The sequence below is a fragment of the Prunus persica genome, chromosome G2 (genome assembly GCF_000346465.2).
Source record: "Prunus persica cultivar Lovell chromosome G2, Prunus_persica_NCBIv2, whole genome shotgun sequence".
Classification (NCBI taxonomy): domain Eukaryota; kingdom Viridiplantae; phylum Streptophyta; class Magnoliopsida; order Rosales; family Rosaceae; genus Prunus; species Prunus persica.
Window position 1 is genome coordinate 28,807,480 of NC_034010.1, and position 15,807 is coordinate 28,823,286.

The 15,807-nt window shown below is 39.8% G+C and overlaps 4 protein-coding genes and 1 non-coding gene across 6 annotated transcripts; all 5 read right to left on the bottom strand.

Moving 5' to 3' along the window:
* Window positions 59-2,374, bottom strand: LOC18785452 (BAHD acyltransferase DCR). Its single transcript, XM_007220933.2, has 2 exons — window positions 1,823-2,374; window positions 59-1,320 (listed from the first exon to the last, which is right to left on the bottom strand). The coding sequence occupies exons 1-2, from the start codon at window positions 2,270-2,272 to the stop codon at window positions 436-438; spliced, it is 1,335 nt and encodes a 444-aa protein (XP_007220995.1). The 5' UTR covers window positions 2,273-2,374; the 3' UTR covers window positions 59-435.
* Window positions 5,412-7,119, bottom strand: LOC18787532 (UPF0496 protein At3g49070). Of its 2 annotated transcripts, none has more exons than XM_020556422.1 (3): window positions 6,989-7,119; window positions 6,803-6,893; window positions 5,412-6,657 (listed from the first exon to the last, which is right to left on the bottom strand). In XM_020556422.1, the coding sequence occupies exons 2-3, from the start codon at window positions 6,849-6,851 to the stop codon at window positions 5,636-5,638; spliced, it is 1,071 nt and encodes a 356-aa protein (XP_020412011.1). In that variant the 5' UTR covers window positions 6,852-6,893; window positions 6,989-7,119; the 3' UTR covers window positions 5,412-5,635. The 2 variants fall into 2 exon arrangements, with proteins under 2 accessions (XP_020412011.1, XP_007218328.2); XM_007218266.2 differs by having other exon boundaries at window positions 6,803-6,881; window positions 6,989-7,118.
* On the bottom strand, window positions 7,765-8,936 carry LOC18784924 (protein SRC2). The gene has a single exon (XM_007218708.2). The coding sequence runs from the start codon at window positions 8,829-8,831 to the stop codon at window positions 7,965-7,967; it is 867 nt and encodes a 288-aa protein (XP_007218770.1). The 5' UTR covers window positions 8,832-8,936; the 3' UTR covers window positions 7,765-7,964.
* TRNAL-CAA lies at window positions 10,754-10,837 on the bottom strand. The gene has a single exon. It is a non-coding gene; the product is annotated as a tRNA-Leu (tRNA).
* LOC18785331 (protein DETOXIFICATION 35) lies at window positions 11,262-14,865 on the bottom strand. Its single transcript, XM_007218995.2, has 7 exons — window positions 14,426-14,865; window positions 12,961-13,586; window positions 12,728-12,784; window positions 12,364-12,602; window positions 12,154-12,272; window positions 11,947-12,033; window positions 11,262-11,806 (listed from the first exon to the last, which is right to left on the bottom strand). Exons 1-7 carry the CDS (start codon window positions 14,687-14,689, stop codon window positions 11,726-11,728), a joined length of 1,473 nt encoding a protein of 490 aa, XP_007219057.1. The 5' UTR covers window positions 14,690-14,865; the 3' UTR covers window positions 11,262-11,725.

Genomic DNA, 15,807 nt, shown 5'->3' on the forward strand with positions numbered 1-15,807 from the left:
TACATTAGAGAGAGCTCTCATTAATAGAATACAAGACATTGTTCGGACCCTCAATTTGTTGATGTGTGGTTAACTCAGACACACGAGTCTTGATTTATTAAATTGCATAACAATTTAACACACAGTGTCTTATAAATCTCATGATTACGAGAGACTTATAAAATCAATCTAAGCAGAGCTACCAAATGAGAAATACATACACTGGAAAAAAATACTGACCAAATAAACTTAAGATGAGATTCGCACACCAAACTTCCATCCAAAATATGAAAATAATATAGCCCATACTTAATTGCAAGTCCAACCAAGCATATGCTTGCTACAATTGGTTCGTATGCGACTCCAGTGATTATTATTAAGCATGCCTCAACTAAAATCACACGCCAAACCAATTTAATTAGCTCCATTAATCTCCATCTTCCACCTTGAACTCAACTAGTTGCCAATCAGAACAAAGCTCTCGTCTTTCTCCAGCTTCTCCATAGTCGGAGCCTCCAAGCTAATCTCCACATCAATGCTTCTCCCACCGCTCTTCCCCTGGTACAAATACACCATCCCATCAAACCTATTGTTCGACCCGCTTCTCACCCCCTCCGGTTTTCCCCACCCGAAATCCACCTCATAAACCCGAAACCTCGGCGAGCTCCCCACCGCCACGCAGTTCACTCCCGCGTCCTTGAACTCGAAAATCTTCGGCGACTTCTCCCACTCCTTGTTGCGCTCGTCAATGGCTTTCGAGTTGTGCGCTTCGATCGCCTTCTGGATCATCGAAGCTCCAAACTCCGGCGAGTTCGCCGACAGCAACCCGGCTGCTGTCACAGTGAAGACCGCCTGAATTAGGTTCCCGAAGTAGGTATCGGGCATTGGCGGGTCGACCCGTTTTCGGCAGTCCGCGAAGACGGTGAAGACCGTGTAGTCTTCGGGTTTCAGGTGGCGCGCCTTGGTGACGTGGCGCCAGATGTGGACGGAGAGGGATTGGAATGTGGAGAATGGTTTTGAGCCGTCCGATGGTGCGTTTGCGTTGATTGTTGACTTGATCTTGTCGATGGCTGCTTCCGAAAACCTGAACACTCTCTCTCTTAGGTTCGGGTCCGCTTTGGCGTTGGACGACGCGTCGCCGTTGGATGGAGGCGGAGAGAGATCGAGCTTCACGCGCGTGTTTCGGGCTTGGGTGCGGTCCAGGAAGGGTTCGGCTGAAATGGATTTGGACCCATTGCAGATCTCCGCCCACGAGCTCATGAAGTGCCACGTTGAGGTGCCGTCTAGGATCGCATGGTTGAAGGCGCACCCTATTGCCAATCCATCCTTCAGCTTGGTTAACTGCGTGGCGTGACCCCACAAAATCCAAATCAACGGTTAAAAGGGTTCAAATTATGAAAAGGCAAGTGATCCATGGTTCATAATAAACAGTAAAAAAAAAGTTATCAAACATCATTGATTATTCAAGATAGGAAATAGAACATATACATGAGTTTAGATCTTAAAAAAACACAAATGTATGTGAGTTAGGTCACTTTGGTCGTCCTTTTGCATTTAAGTTTGAGTATCTTTTGTATGGAGAGGAGAAAAAAAAAAAAAAAAACTCACAAAAATAGGAATCTTCAATCATGCATGAAAAAGCTTCATAGACACACCTACCCAGAACGTCTGCAAAATGGACATGTAAAAGTGTTTCTTGGGTCCCATCCACTAATTTAATTAGATTTTGTTGAGCTAAAGATTAATTAGATGCTGTGATTAACCATGTCATTAATGCATTGATTATTTATTGAAGTTAATCAGAGTAGATAGCTAGTATTAATTAGTGAGTGATGAATTTTACCTGCAGTGCCAGCAAAGGCCTGTGAATGCCCTCCAAGTTCAAGATCCCATTGTAGGGTATCAAGTCCTTCAAAGCACTGGTGCCTTCCTCAACAGCCAGATCAGCTACGCAGATCTCTTCTGATGCAGCCTCCACAACCTCCACACCCTCCATCTCATCACCATACTCAACCCTAAACACTCCTTCCTCATCTTTCCCAAGCTTCCCAGCCAGCTGATAAAACTCCACCAGAACCACCTCCAAACCCTCCTTCAGCTTCTTCACCATTTCCTCATACTCTGCCCCCTTGTAAAACAGTAACTTCTGGTTGTAGTAAAAAGCCAGGTAGGGGAGGTCAAATGTGACGAGCTGGCATTCTTTCTTACCTATCTTCTTGTTGGGCTTCACATGGGTTTTGTTAGTGACTTTCACCTTCAAGATTTCCTCCTTTTTTCCCAACTCAGCTGCCATGGTTGATGATGTTGATGTTGATGTTGATCAACCAGGGAGCTGGCTATGAAATTTGAAAAGGAAAACCGAAGAAAGTGTGTGGGTTGATAAATGAACGAGGGTAGCAGATGTACTTATAAATAAGTTGCTGGTGTAGTTGGGGTTGCAATTATGGGCTTCACGGTAGAGGTTGGGACCCATAAATGTTTCTCTTTCACTAGGTTTAGGTGTGGAAAGAAATTTTCATGAAATAACACTTTTTGCTAGGCTTATGTGGTAATTTGATATTTACACAGTTTTACACTTCATCCGATATGTCAAATAAATAATTATTGTAACAGTTAAATTATTTAAGATAAAGAAGAAAAAAAAAATGAAAGTAACTGTCAGTTATTTTTAAAAAATAATAAAATAATTATTTGACATCTTGCTTTTGAGATGTCAAAAGTAACGGCTGAACTTTTAGCCTTTATTTCACATCAGCTTTGTCAATTCGGTTGGAGTGATGTGAGATGTTATTTTTAATTATTAAATATTTATGTGGCACTTTTGATATATCAGTTGGAGATGTTCTTATGGGTAAGTTTTTTTTGCTAGGTGTGAATTATATATGTATCGAGCAGGGCAGGGTAGTGGAGGGTTGTGTTGTGTATATTAAGGGGTTAATATCAAAGATAAATTATTATAATTCCAACTATTTGTGTGTTCTGGTTGCATATATATACGTTATTATGTTATAAATATTTACTGAAAATTATGTTAAAATTTTATAATAATTTATTATAATTAAAAATAAAATATAAAGCTGTAAATTAAAGAATAAATTATATTTCTCAAGCTTCAGATTCCAAATCAAGTGTAGTTTCTATATATTTGAATAAACTATACAAAATCTATGTGATTTTTTAAATTATCGCAATAAATAAAATGTAAAATTGAAAAGAACAACGTTGTGGTGGGATAAAGACAATTATGTACTACAAATAAAGTTTTGCTTTTCGGCTTTACCCAAAAAAAAATTGCTTTTTAGAAAATTAAAATATTTATTGAGTCGAGGGATTAATAATAAAGAAATTCGTAATAAATTATTTCCTATCCAACGCAAGTCTATTGAAGAATATAAGTTATACATTGGAAATTTGACTAAATAAAATACAAGATATAATTAATAGTTTCACTATTAATATTATCGAGGCCTTTTGTGATAAAATGTAATACATATTGAGCTTTGTATGTGATTAAGTTATGAACAATATCAATGTTATTAGTTGTGAGCCGCTAATTCATTTCTTTGGATCTAACAAAATCATAATGATACACGATAAAAGAAAAAACGCTGTCAAAATTAGTTGGACCTATTTATGAATGGGCCACAGCATTGAACTCTTGTACCTAGCTTTTCTAAAATCTTACTAGCCTTCAGTTTAATGGGGATGCCTTCAACCACGGAGGGCTCTGGGACCAATCTAAAATCATATAAAACACTTTAAAAAGTCTTTCTAAATTTGTTGCGATCGTTGAGATGTAAGTATGACCATTAATTTGCAACTCCTTTAGAGCATTTATAATGGGCTCCTTAAATCACTTTCTTAGACAAATTTTAGGGAGGAATTGTAAAAATACAACTCCAACTATACTCCCTATCCACCTCCTAAAATAGAGAGTTCTCTAGGAGCTCCTAAATTTGAGGAGAAAAAAAGGACTCTTAATGACTCCCTATAATTTAATGCTACTTTATTTAATGCTAATAATTTTTTATTTTATTTTTAATAGAGATTGACCAATAAAAAAAGAGTTATAGCATTTATGACTCTCCAAATTAGGGAATACAGTTGGAGTTGAAATTTTTTAGAGAGCTCCTAAAATAGCTTTCTTATATTTTTAGCTAAATTTTAGCTAAGAAATAGAGAGCATCATTGTGGATGCTCTTACAGGTACAGAGGTGAGGTTAAAGTTAGTTTTTTGCAAGAAATTTGGATCCTTTACATCAGAAATGACACAATGCTATTTCAAACCAATCATGTATTATTACATCAGAAATGAGGACTGCAAGTACTAGGACACTCGAAAATTTTGCACTAGTACACTTGCCGTTGTATTAAAAATATTTGAGGCATCCAAGGCAAGTGGGTAATTCATGAATTTTCATAAACATGATTAAATAGCCTATATGAATTACAATTATATCTATCATTGGGTCCGTAAAGAATCCGTATATAGCGAGGCGTTCTTCTATAAGGTTGTGTTTGGTATGTTTGATTAGACTAGACTGGCATAATACTGAAAATTCATGTTTGATAAAAGAGGGGACTAACTTAAATAAGATTATATAATTCAACAGTGATCAAAACCCTTCACTCGCTCCTCTAATATAAAGACGTTAAAAAGTAGTTCGCAAAATAACGAACTCGCTAAATTGAACACGCGAGTCCGAACCACACCAATTTCTTCTTCTTCTTCTTCACCTGGAACTAGATTTTCTGGATTTTTGTTTTCAGTAAACCGTATCAACTCCAAAAACCATACTCAATTAAACACCCATTACCACCCAACCCACTCAATTAAACACCAATCACCGATTCCCACAAAGTCAATAATTCCATTTGAAAATTTGAAAAAATTAAAAACCGAAGAGTGACATATTTTGGGGGGAAAAAAAATAAAGGAATTCTTGAAAATAGAGGAAGATTAATGGTGGGTCTGTCATCTTTGGAAATGTTTCTTCCCTAATTAATAGGCTGTTGAGTTTCCCTCTTTCGTCGCCTCATCCAACTGTGAGCGATCCAATAGGACCCCATCATCATCCTAATCATACCCATCTTGTTAGTTTTGTTGACGTGGGTCAGAATCTGATAGCCTTAATTAGGGGCAAAGTGGGGTGATAGGGAGGAGAAGAGGCATGGTTGTGTTTGTAGAAAAATATCAGTAATGTCATAGCCTGAACAGAATGTCCTCCATCTTTGTATAAACGCCGGTCAGAGTTGGCTGTCAAGTGTGGAGTGGGTGCAATGTTAAAAGCAAAAAAAAAAAACAGAAAACAAAAAAAGAAAAGTTTGATAAGGAACCCAGAAATTTATGTGTGCAACAAGTGTTGGTTGGTTGGCTTGGCATTGAATGACCGCCAGCCAGTCCAGCCAGTCCCAGTCCTGTTTGAAGAAGATGATGAAGACCTTATAGTAGTTTATTATCTGTCTAAATCATGCACCGACCCATTTACATGCATATTATAGACCCTACCTAGTAAACCCAAATTTGGCCTTTGGTCTTTGCATCGTAGATTCGTAACGTAACATCGATTAGGAGCATTTGCTGCATTTTATGAAACTTGAAACTGACTATGACCCAATAATTTATACATTCAACCACCAGCGCAGCGCGCGGGGGTCATTGTGTGCTATGAGTATGGCCCGGATCCAGAATTTCCTTCACAACTAGATTTCTGGCCCTGTTAATGGTCATGAAACACAGATACAAATGTTCCTCTAGCTCATCAAGCTGCTGCCTAAAGCTACAATCATTTTTCTTCAGCTGGCGACCCACTTCGCCGCTGGCTTGGCTCCAGTCCTCTCCACGCCCCACCCAAAACGTAACCATGCCATGCATATGCTCTATCTCATCATTCAGCCGAGCCACGAGCCGGCTAACAGTCTCTAGATCTCTGTTTAGTATGTAAGTCCCCTTGGTGGCTGCATCGAGCTGAGCAGCCATCCTCGCTAGCCTCCTCGCCGAAGCCAAGTCAAGAGAAGCAGCTATAAAAGCCGGCATCGCCACAACTAGTGCAAGAGCATGCGTGACTACAATTACACTTAACGAAGCCGTTAGCGCCACTAAGAAAATAGCTGAGCCGGCTCTTAATTTGTTCGCTAGCCGAAGCTTTGCTCGAGCCTTGTTGCGAGTTGACTCGAGCCGTTTTAGCAACTTTGAGCACCCAGCTTGAATGGCTTGAATGCGAATCAGGGACAAGGCACTGGTTAATTTCGTTAGGCGGGTAAGTGTTTCAGGGGTAGACCTGTCATTTAAGGATTGGAGGCTGGTTTTGATGGAACGGTATTTGACACGTGTACGGTCAATGTCTTTTAATAGGAGGCCACATAGGATGGAAGCGTCGGCTGTTTGGGTGAAGTAGTCGGATAAGAGTGTGGGGTGGTCCGGGGCCATGGTTAAGATCCGAGCAACCATGGGTTGGTCCGGATCCAAAAGGTGCTCCGCGAAGAGCCGATAGGATGGGAGCCGAGCTGCGGTAGTTGACTCCATTGGCATGCGCTTGTTGGACTTGGTTAAGTCTCCATTGGATAATGCCACGACACGTGTCCAGAAGTCGAGGTATGATTCGGTGCGGAAGGCATTAGCGTATTCTTCTGTTACATCCACACCCATTGAAGTAGTCGGTCTGGTGGGCCCGGGTTCTGCACCAAAACAATAAACCAGCCCAACCCAGCCATTACAAGCCCACTTTGCAATTAGAATAACAAACGAGAATGCGAGCTTGAAATTTTGGACAAAGGAAAAAAAAATTTTATTTTATTTATAAAGAAAATAAAAATAAATTACCAGTACTGGAAATAAATTTTCGGATGCGCGCACTAATTCTTTTCCCCATTGCAACCTCGTGAACCTGTGAATCTCAATACTGCAAAGAACGCTTGGAAAGAAGAAAGAAAAAGAAAATCAGAGAATATAATTGATGATACAAAATATAGGAGAATAAGAAAGTGGCATGAAGAATTGAACATGAACCTGTGGGTGTACGGATTGAAAGATGAGAGGATGCTTTGCGTCAGTGGACAGAGAATTTAAGGGTTGTAAAAATGAGAGGGCGTTTATATAGATAGAGTAGAGAGCCCTAACATTTCATTTTGCTGTTGCTTGTAAGAAACATAGATATAAACTTAAAACTCCGGGGCTTGTAGTGCACGCGAAGGCTTATAAGAATTGTTAGGAAGTTTAGCAAGAGCTTTCGTTCCAATCTTAATTCAAATCACCCTAGACAAGTACATGTGGAGAGAAATTTATTTTGCTATTTCCGGTCAATAATGCTATACTGCATGAAAGTGTTATTAATTGTGTCATAACGTTATTAATTAGAAATAATAAATTAATATTATATTATTCCTGTTACGCGAAAATCTTTCCTGTGCATGTGGCACTGGCTCCTTGGGGTTAAAATGTGCGGTTGATATCATTTGAGCATGACAAAGCGGCAACGTATTACTTTCGTGTGTTTTGGTAAAACAAAAAGAAAAAGAACAAGTTCCCTAACATCCACCGCCCGAATACGTTCCTATTCTAAGAATATGCCAGTTTTATTAGTGTGTTGATCACGTCACACGGAATGGGCTTATACTTTTTTTTTTAAATAATAAATTATATTAATTTCGCAATTTATTTATTTTTTGCATTCCTATTTCATAAAAGACTTTTCCTTTTCTTTCTGCGTCATCGCCAACTTATCCTATCACGCGATTCACTCACGCTTGGCTTATCCAATCACGCATAATAATAACGCGAACAAATTTTTTCCTATTTAATTTCACAATTTAAAATAATTATCATTTTTCCATTTAAAAAAAAACATAATTTTTAATTTTCAAATTTTCTCAATGTAAAAAGAAAAGGACAAATTACAAAGCCTGGTCCATGTCATGCATGTATGCCACGCTACAATGACCAATAGGATCAAAGTCTCGAACTCTCAAGATGACGACAGAACATCCTAGAAGTCATCCCCATCGTCGTACCCAATATCATCTTCCACCTTCTCCGCCACGTCATCCGCAATTTTGTCCTCCACGTAATCAAAGCCCTCCGCCAATGCGACTCCCCCAAGAACCCCCGCCACCGCGCCCACAGCCAATCCTGTCCCCATCCCACCAAACTTACTCTTCTTCTCCTCATGTCCATACCCCGCCTGACCATAACTCGCCTGAGCCGGCTGACCGTACGGCGCTGGAGGAGCATTGTACGCACTGTACTGGTACCCAGAAGGTGGGGCCGCGTAGTAATCGCGCGGAGGCGGCGGTGCAGGTGTGGCGTATGGTACTCCATAAGTCGGCGGCGGTGCGGGTGCGGCGTACGGTGCGCCATACGCCGGCGGCGGTGCAGTATAATCTCTCGACCCCGCCGGTGGGACCCCATAAGGCGGAGCGTAGTACGGCTCCGGCGCACGGTAGCGCGGCTCCCTAATAGTAACCTTAACGTCAACCTTGCCCTGGGGCCTGCCAGAGGGTCGCTTGAGCTGCAGAGTGCGGCTGGCGCGCTCGTCGAAGCCCACGTCATCGATGACTTCGCGGAGTTTGAGCCGGGCGGACCCGATCAGTGGCTTGGTGTCAGGGTCGGATCCGGCGTGCACGACGTCAATGTAGAGCGTGGTGTCGCCGTCGACAGGACCCGGTAGAGGGATGGTGAGCGTCTCGTCCCAATAAGGTGACGTGTCACCCTCCTCGTCGACCCTGGTGGAGCACTTGTTCTTGGGGTCGACCCATACGACGGCGTACGGCTTCACTGGGCCGTTTCGCCAGTTGACGTTCTTGAGGTCGCGGGCGGAGGAGAGCTTGACTTGGACTTCGTGGCCGGACGCCATTAATTGGTCTTTTTGTGTGGTCAATAATGCGTTTTGAGTGTGTGCGATTGTGCTTATAACGGGTTATTCGTATATAAAGGTCCAAGGGAGGGAATATTTGTTAAAAAAAAGCGAAAATACAGTGGTATCCTTGGTAATTGATTTTAGTAAGGGTTGGTGGGAGGGTATTTGAGTACACGGGAAAGTGAGGATAAGGCTAAAGTGAGTATCTGGGGAAGAATTATATTAGGCAGGTTAAGTGGCGTTATTCTATGTTAGCTTAGGCACTAAGCATATACCTGAGGTGGTTTGTACTTTTTGGATGCCGATTAATTAAGAGGCAAAGTTGACTGACAATTACACTTGGTGGTTAATTAATTTGGTTGTCTTAATTAGGTCTAGATGCTTCATGCTGCTTAGAGGTGTCAAACGGGCTGTGTTGGGTCGGCCCGTCTTATTTAAACTCTTGTTTTTAATATTTTTGTGCCGTGCCGTAGTGACCCATTTAATTTATAAGGCCATGCTGTGCTAGCCCATTTAGTAAAGTCATTGATCCCAGCTCGGCCCAAAGCCCAGTCCATATTGAAACGGGTTGGGCCGGACTCGTGCCGTGCCCGTGCCCGTGCTCGTGCTTGTGCTATAATCGGGCCCAAGAACTAACCCATTTAATTTGAATTTTTTTCGCTTTATTTTTTTTACCCACTAGATAATTCAAATTATAAAAATTAAAAATATAATTAAAGGCAAGAAATGATGAACTAGTTGAAAACATTAATCAATTAAACATCCAAACAATATAAAGGGGCGAAGGGCAAAAAATGTCCAACTCCACAAAGTTCATTTCAACTTTTCATCTTTAAACAACTTATTATTTTATATGTGAAAAAATGTATTGCTTTGATTATAAGAGAAGCGTATAGTCATATGTATTGATTATATATCAAGTCCAATGTTGTTTAATTAATTTGTAGTTGATATGTTTAATTAATTAAGGATCCAAGTAATTTTTCTGAAATGAAAGATATCAAATATATGTTTATGATTAAAATTAAAAAAAAAATGACATTAGATGTCAAATGATTGCATTTTGAATTTTGAGAAGAAAAAAACAGTTAAGTGGGCCGGGCTTGGGCTGTGCTTGAAGCGGGCTTGGGCTCGTGCCGTGCTTGAAGCATGCTCGGGCCAAGCTCGACCCATGTCGGGCCATGGGTCTGCCTGATCCATTGAACCTATTTTTTGATCCCAGCCCGGCCTAAATTTTCGTGCTATGCCGAACATGACCCATTAATATTCGTGTTCGTGCTGTGCCGTACTGAGCCAGCCTGTCCTGTTTGACACCTCTAATGCTGCTTCACAGTACACAAATTTAAAGTAAGTAAAGCAGAAACAGGGGATGGGATTTGTTACAAAAGCTTCTGTTTTTCCAACATTATGAAGAGACTGTTGCCAACGAACGAGTGCATAATCGATCAATCGAGTTCAAAGTTTCAGCCTACAACTCTGTGCCTACCGTCAAGGGAAGCTTCTTTTGTTAAAAGCAACTGGGCAGCGCAGGCACAGGATTGTGACACGTTGAGGTTGGTTATCCATCACAATTTCACAAATGAAAGATGAGAAGTCCAGCAATGAGTCCAACCAACCTCAGCTGTTGTTCCTGTTTTCTGCACCAGAAGAAGCTTGTCCAAGTCTTGTGGGGGTTATTAGAATGTTAGCTGGGTCAACAAAGTATTTCTGATGGAGAAATATACGAGAACGTGCTTGGATTTATTAGCCAATGTGAGAAGTATGTAAAGTGACAATACCTTGTGATGAATAAATTATCTTTCATCGTCGGCAAAAAAAGTCACTCGAGAAAATTATGGCAAGAGTGGAATTTGGAAAACTACACTTTACACAGCCTTAAAAAAATTAAATAAAAAGTCGAGAAAATGTACATGCCAAAATGTCAGAAGTGGGATTTGAACCCACGCCCTCGTTAGAGGACCAGAACTTGAGTCTGGCGCCTTAGACCACTCGGCCATCCTGACGTTGATGTTGATTGACGCGTACAAAACTTATATAACGCGAGACGATGAAATTTGTCAATAATTAACGCCCTTCCTTTAATGAAACGAGGATAGATAAAATAAAGAGGCTTTTTCAATTTATTTCATCATCATTGTTATTTGACTTTTCATGTCAGAAGCTTCTCTCTCAAGCTTGGACTTAACACACTTTTAAGCTTGACCAAAAAAAAAAAAAACACACTTTTAAGAAAAATAAAAGGCTGGTCTTTTGGATTTATCAGCAGCAGTGATTCAGTGAAGTTGTTCATCATAGTAGAAGTTTTGGTTAATTACTTGAGTAGAAAGCTAGGGGAAATTCTCTATTAAGTATTTAAGTTAATGATTGGTTACATACTTCTAATTTTAGCCATTTGATTGCATCTAAGATACTACCAACATATTTAATGAATATAACGAATACTTAACATAAAATACTTATTGGAGAATCTCCCAGAAAGCTGGTTTTCAGCATATGGTTTTTTCTTCTGTTGTTGCTCCTTTGCAAGCCCTTGTTTGCTACTATTCTAACAGTAAACTTATGCATATTGATCTCATTAGAGATAGTGACTTTTAGTACCAAAATTAACATACACTATTGATGATGAAAGAGAACCTTGAAAAGGGGAAATCAGATCAAACCAGTCGAATAAATTGATAGGTAAATTCTGCACTACTGACTGGGAGGTAAAATCTCCTGCGGGGAACAAATCACGCTGGTTTAAAATTGTGTCAGAACATTTGGAAGAGCACCCTGAAACTCTAAAACATGACTTCCGGAGAAATTCAGGCCAATATGAGCAGGGAGATTTTAGGGACTCAGGATATCTTGTCTGAGGAGAAACATGATGTGAATTTCTTTTAGGATCAAGTTCATATACGGTTGTTAGCAATCTTCTCATCTTCAACGTTTTGTCCACCCCACTTCTTCATTCGCTCCGAAGATTGTTCAACCTGTGCCAAGAAAAAAGGATTATGATTATTGTCTTTTAAACAAGAATGCTGAAGACATAAGTAAATGAAAATCCTAGTTGGTGATCAGTTACAAAGTAAACTGAAGGACCATATGGATTCCTATAACAGATTTAACTGACCTCCTTGTTCCAGTTGGTTCTATAAAGCACTATCAAGAGAAGCAACGTTTGAAGAGCAGTTCCACATATCATGCCTCCCCAAATTCCCTACAATAATGAACAAATTTTGGTATTAAAACTAGCTGGACAAAACACAGATTAGAGACCGTGAAGACGAAAGAATCTCGCAAACAATTCGCTGTGGAACTGAGACTGAATATGTTTTACCTTAACTCCCAATTTTGCTGTATAACCAAGAAGGTATCCAAATGGGAGGCCAAAAATGTAATAACAACCCAAGTTGATATAAGCCACCAGTCCTTGCCATCCGCCTCCAATAGCAACACCTGAAGTCATGAATCCAGTAAAAATTAAAAGGGGGAAGAGTCCTGTATACAGAGAGGGAACTAAGGAAAAGCCAAGTGACTCGATTGATACCCGAAATGACGGGTTGGACACTATTAAGAACCATGGTAATTCCAAGAAGAAATGCTAGCTTCGCAACAGCTTGTTGCAATTCCGCGTTGCTTGTGAAGATGACAGAAAAGTAGTCTTTCGCTATCAAGACGACAATCATGCAAACAATCCCAATGAGCAGAGACTCAACGACTGTCACGAAGACAGCGAATTTAGCTGCTCTTGGACGTCCCAATCCAAGTTCATTGGAAACTCGAACACTGAAAAATCAGGGGCAGAGATAATTGTAAGCACAACATCTTTGTTGCCTCAAAAAGTGTTGTTTGTGAATGATGACAATGACATACAAGGTACACCAAATGATAAAAGTAGTCTTGGTACTTACCTTACAGCAGCATTAATTCCAATGAACAACATTCCTTCCCATCCATTGAGATTCATGCTGCAATGCCAATTGATTGAGTAAAAATCCAAGAAAAAACATCAATAATTTGAATGCGCAAATGTACATAAACCATCTAATATAAGAAGGGAAAAAAAAAAAAAAAAAAACCAAAGGATCAGCAGCAGAAGTAGAAAGTGGTTGCAAGAACAAAAAGGAGGAAGTTGGGTCCTTACCAGATAGAAAGTGAATCAATAGAAATCACAGCATTGCTAAGATGGCCAGTAAGAATGATTATACTCATCATATACCAAACCTCAAGGCAAAGCATGACAGCTGATTCGAGCGAGAGCCTGACAAAGGCCCAGATGTCTTTGAAAGCTAACCATGAAAAACCACTCCACCCTTCATTGCACCAACCGATTATATAAATAACTTGACAAATCGCAAGTTCCCAACCTGTGATATCAAATGCTATAGCTGCACCATAGATGCCCCAATCCAACACGTAAATGAAGAGAAAGAGCCATCCAATGTGTATAATAAGGGCCAGAAAACCAATCCATGCAAGAACAGCAACCTTGCTTTGTGCCTGAAGGAACTTCTGGGAAGGGAACATGATGGCAAGTGAGAATAACTGAGGAATGACACATACGGTGAAGTTTCCAGCAAGATCAGCCACTTCTTTGTCCTGCCCAATAAGCTTTAAAATCGGGGCAGAGAAAACGTAGATTGGCGTGAGGATGACACAGCTGGCCAATAGAATGATCCATGACCTTTGCATGTACACTCCAAGCATGTTAACCCTTCCAGCACCAAATGCTTGACCACAAAGCGTCTCTAATGCACTGCCCATGCCGAGCTACAAGTTTGTACAAATTATCAAATTTAGCTCCTTCAATTCCAAGACATTGGTTTTGCTGCTAAGCTACATACATTGTACATATTGCATACAAATCAATCGCGCATTTGATTTGAATGATCTATCATATGCATACATACATACATAATTCCATAATGGTAAGACATAACCCATTAGAATAATTCAAAGGGGAAAAAGACAGAGTTTTGAGTGTTCCTTTTAATTAGATTTCGATTTTAAAAAAATTGGTTAAATTAAATTTGACTTTTCTCTGTTCGTTAATATGGTTTATCCAAAATAAAAAGACTAATCCATTAGAATAATTGGGTTCATTTTTCAAATTTTTAGGGATTATTATCATATATATATATAAATAATATCGCCTCTCTCTCTCTCTCCTCGTCATACAAAATCTCTTATCATTTCCGAGCTTTTCTCAACTGGGAAACAGAGTATGATTCAAAGACTACAACTTTCAATAAGAAACATAGAAAAACTCTCAACTCAAGTTTAGTCAGTCTCGGAGACTGGAAGAGTGTGTGCCGTCTAATCCCAGAAAGTATATATTTTTAACCATTTTAATAAATAAATAGAAAACTAAAAAGCAGAATAAAGAAAAGCATGAAGAAGAAGACGAGTGCAACAAAAGAAACCCAAATCATAAAAACATAAATCAAGTAGAAAAAGACACAGAGTTGTTAAATCTGACCCCACCTAGACTATGTAAATTGACGATACGAACATTGCATGCACCCCATTAATTATATATGAATTATGGTATGTAAATTATATGCATAGAATTAATAAATGAAATGGAAGGGTAGCTAGAGCTAAATTACCATGAAGCCGAAAGAGAAGACTGAGATCACAGAGAGAGAGATTGAGACGGCAGAGAGCTGAAGGTTTCCGAGGTGTCCAACGAACATGGTGGAAACAGAGTTGGTACCAAAGTTGCAGATGATTGTGAAGGCGATGGGCCCCCCTATTTTCCACAGCTTCTTAGTCTCTGTCCACGTCACCGACCGAGCATCCTTCCAGCTCGTCACCGGCCCATAGTCTCGAACACCATCGCCGTTCACTGCCGGAAGCAGTGGCTCCTCCATATGAATTAAATACTGCAGGAACACGTGCACGGCCCTGATATGAAGTGGGAGGGAGCTAGCTGGCCGCCGGAGATGAATCCGGCGGTGCTAAGACGGGTTGGTGGTGTTGTGAACTGGAATGGTGTGTGTGTTGGGTTTTGTTTGGTTTGGTTTTGGTTATGTGGCTTCGTGAGAATGAAGTCCCGTATTTATAGTACCAACTTCGTCTTTGACTTTTACTCCTTTGCTTTGACTCAAAATATTACTTTATTTCGACTGTAATTTATTTTGTTTTTTTTACTTTGTTAATTAATGGAAAAAGAAACATTCCCAATTAGTGCCAGATTGCAACCTATTTAAATCCAAGTGTATCTATGTATAATTATATCAAGGCTTGTTTAGTACTTAATTAATAAATTTTGCACGACTTGTGTAAAAAGACTTTGATTTATATATTATTAGTCTCAAGTTTGAATCTTCATGATACTTTAATAGTGTGTATGAAACTCTCCTCCCTCTTGTAATGATTTGTACTATATAAAAAATCAGCACCGCTTGTGGAAACAAATTAAAGAAAACTTTGAAAGGTATTGTTAATTTTAATCCAGAAGAAAGAAAAATCAAATTAGGTAAGCTATGCATGAGCTCGTCTTGCTCCACTTTTGGTCATACACATGGCGACAGTCACCACGTGGTTCTCACTTCATCATTGGTGAATGTATAATCCAAGGGATATGGGTAATTGATTTGACAATGAATGGTCTTAGATTTAGCTAGACTACGTAAACTCAAAGCCCACCATTCAAATTTCCCAACGTAATTCCAAAAACCAAACAACGAAGTTTTGAACCACCACTCTCTCGCCCACCTACCAATCGCACGAGACTTCAAAGTTTCCTCCTCCCAGTGGAAATGCGGACTGTTCGATACCAAATATAGCTAGCCTAGGCTACCCCATACCATACATTATAGTATTATACATGCTCAATGGAACATATGGTCAACGTACGGATCCATGTATAATTATTTCCCTTGTTTGCACAGCACAGCAGCAGCAGCAGAATCCAACCACCTCACCTCCAACTTGGTATGGTTTTCTCAGCACCAGACACACACAGAAACTAAAAAAGTTGGTATGG

Excerpts from the sequence above, each read along its gene's own strand:
- LOC18785452 (XM_007220933.2), bottom strand. The coding sequence starts at position 2,272 with ATGGCAGCTGAGTTGGGAAAAAAGGAGGAAATCTTGAAGGTGAAAGTC. Across the intron at positions 1,321-1,822 it reads GGCCTTTGCTGGCACTGCAG|TTAACCAAGCTGAAGGATGG; the intron begins GTAAAATTCATC and ends CACGCCACGCAG.
- LOC18787532 (XM_020556422.1), bottom strand. The coding sequence starts at position 6,851 with ATGGGGAAAAGAATTAGTGCGCGCATCCGAAAATTTATTTCCAGTACT. Across the intron at positions 6,658-6,802 it reads AAAATTTATTTCCAGTACTG|AACCCGGGCCCACCAGACCG; the intron begins GTAATTTATTTT and ends GTTTTGGTGCAG.
- LOC18784924 (XM_007218708.2), bottom strand. The coding sequence starts at position 8,831 with ATGGCGTCCGGCCACGAAGTCCAAGTCAAGCTCTCCTCCGCCCGCGAC.
- LOC18785331 (XM_007218995.2), bottom strand. The coding sequence starts at position 14,689 with ATGGAGGAGCCACTGCTTCCGGCAGTGAACGGCGATGGTGTTCGAGAC. Across the intron at positions 12,785-12,960 it reads ATTGATTCACTTTCTATCTG|CATGAATCTCAATGGATGGG; the intron begins GTAAGGACCCAA and ends TTGGCATTGCAG. Across the intron at positions 12,273-12,363 it reads TGTCCAACCCGTCATTTCGG|GTGTTGCTATTGGAGGCGGA; the intron begins GTATCAATCGAG and ends TCATGACTTCAG.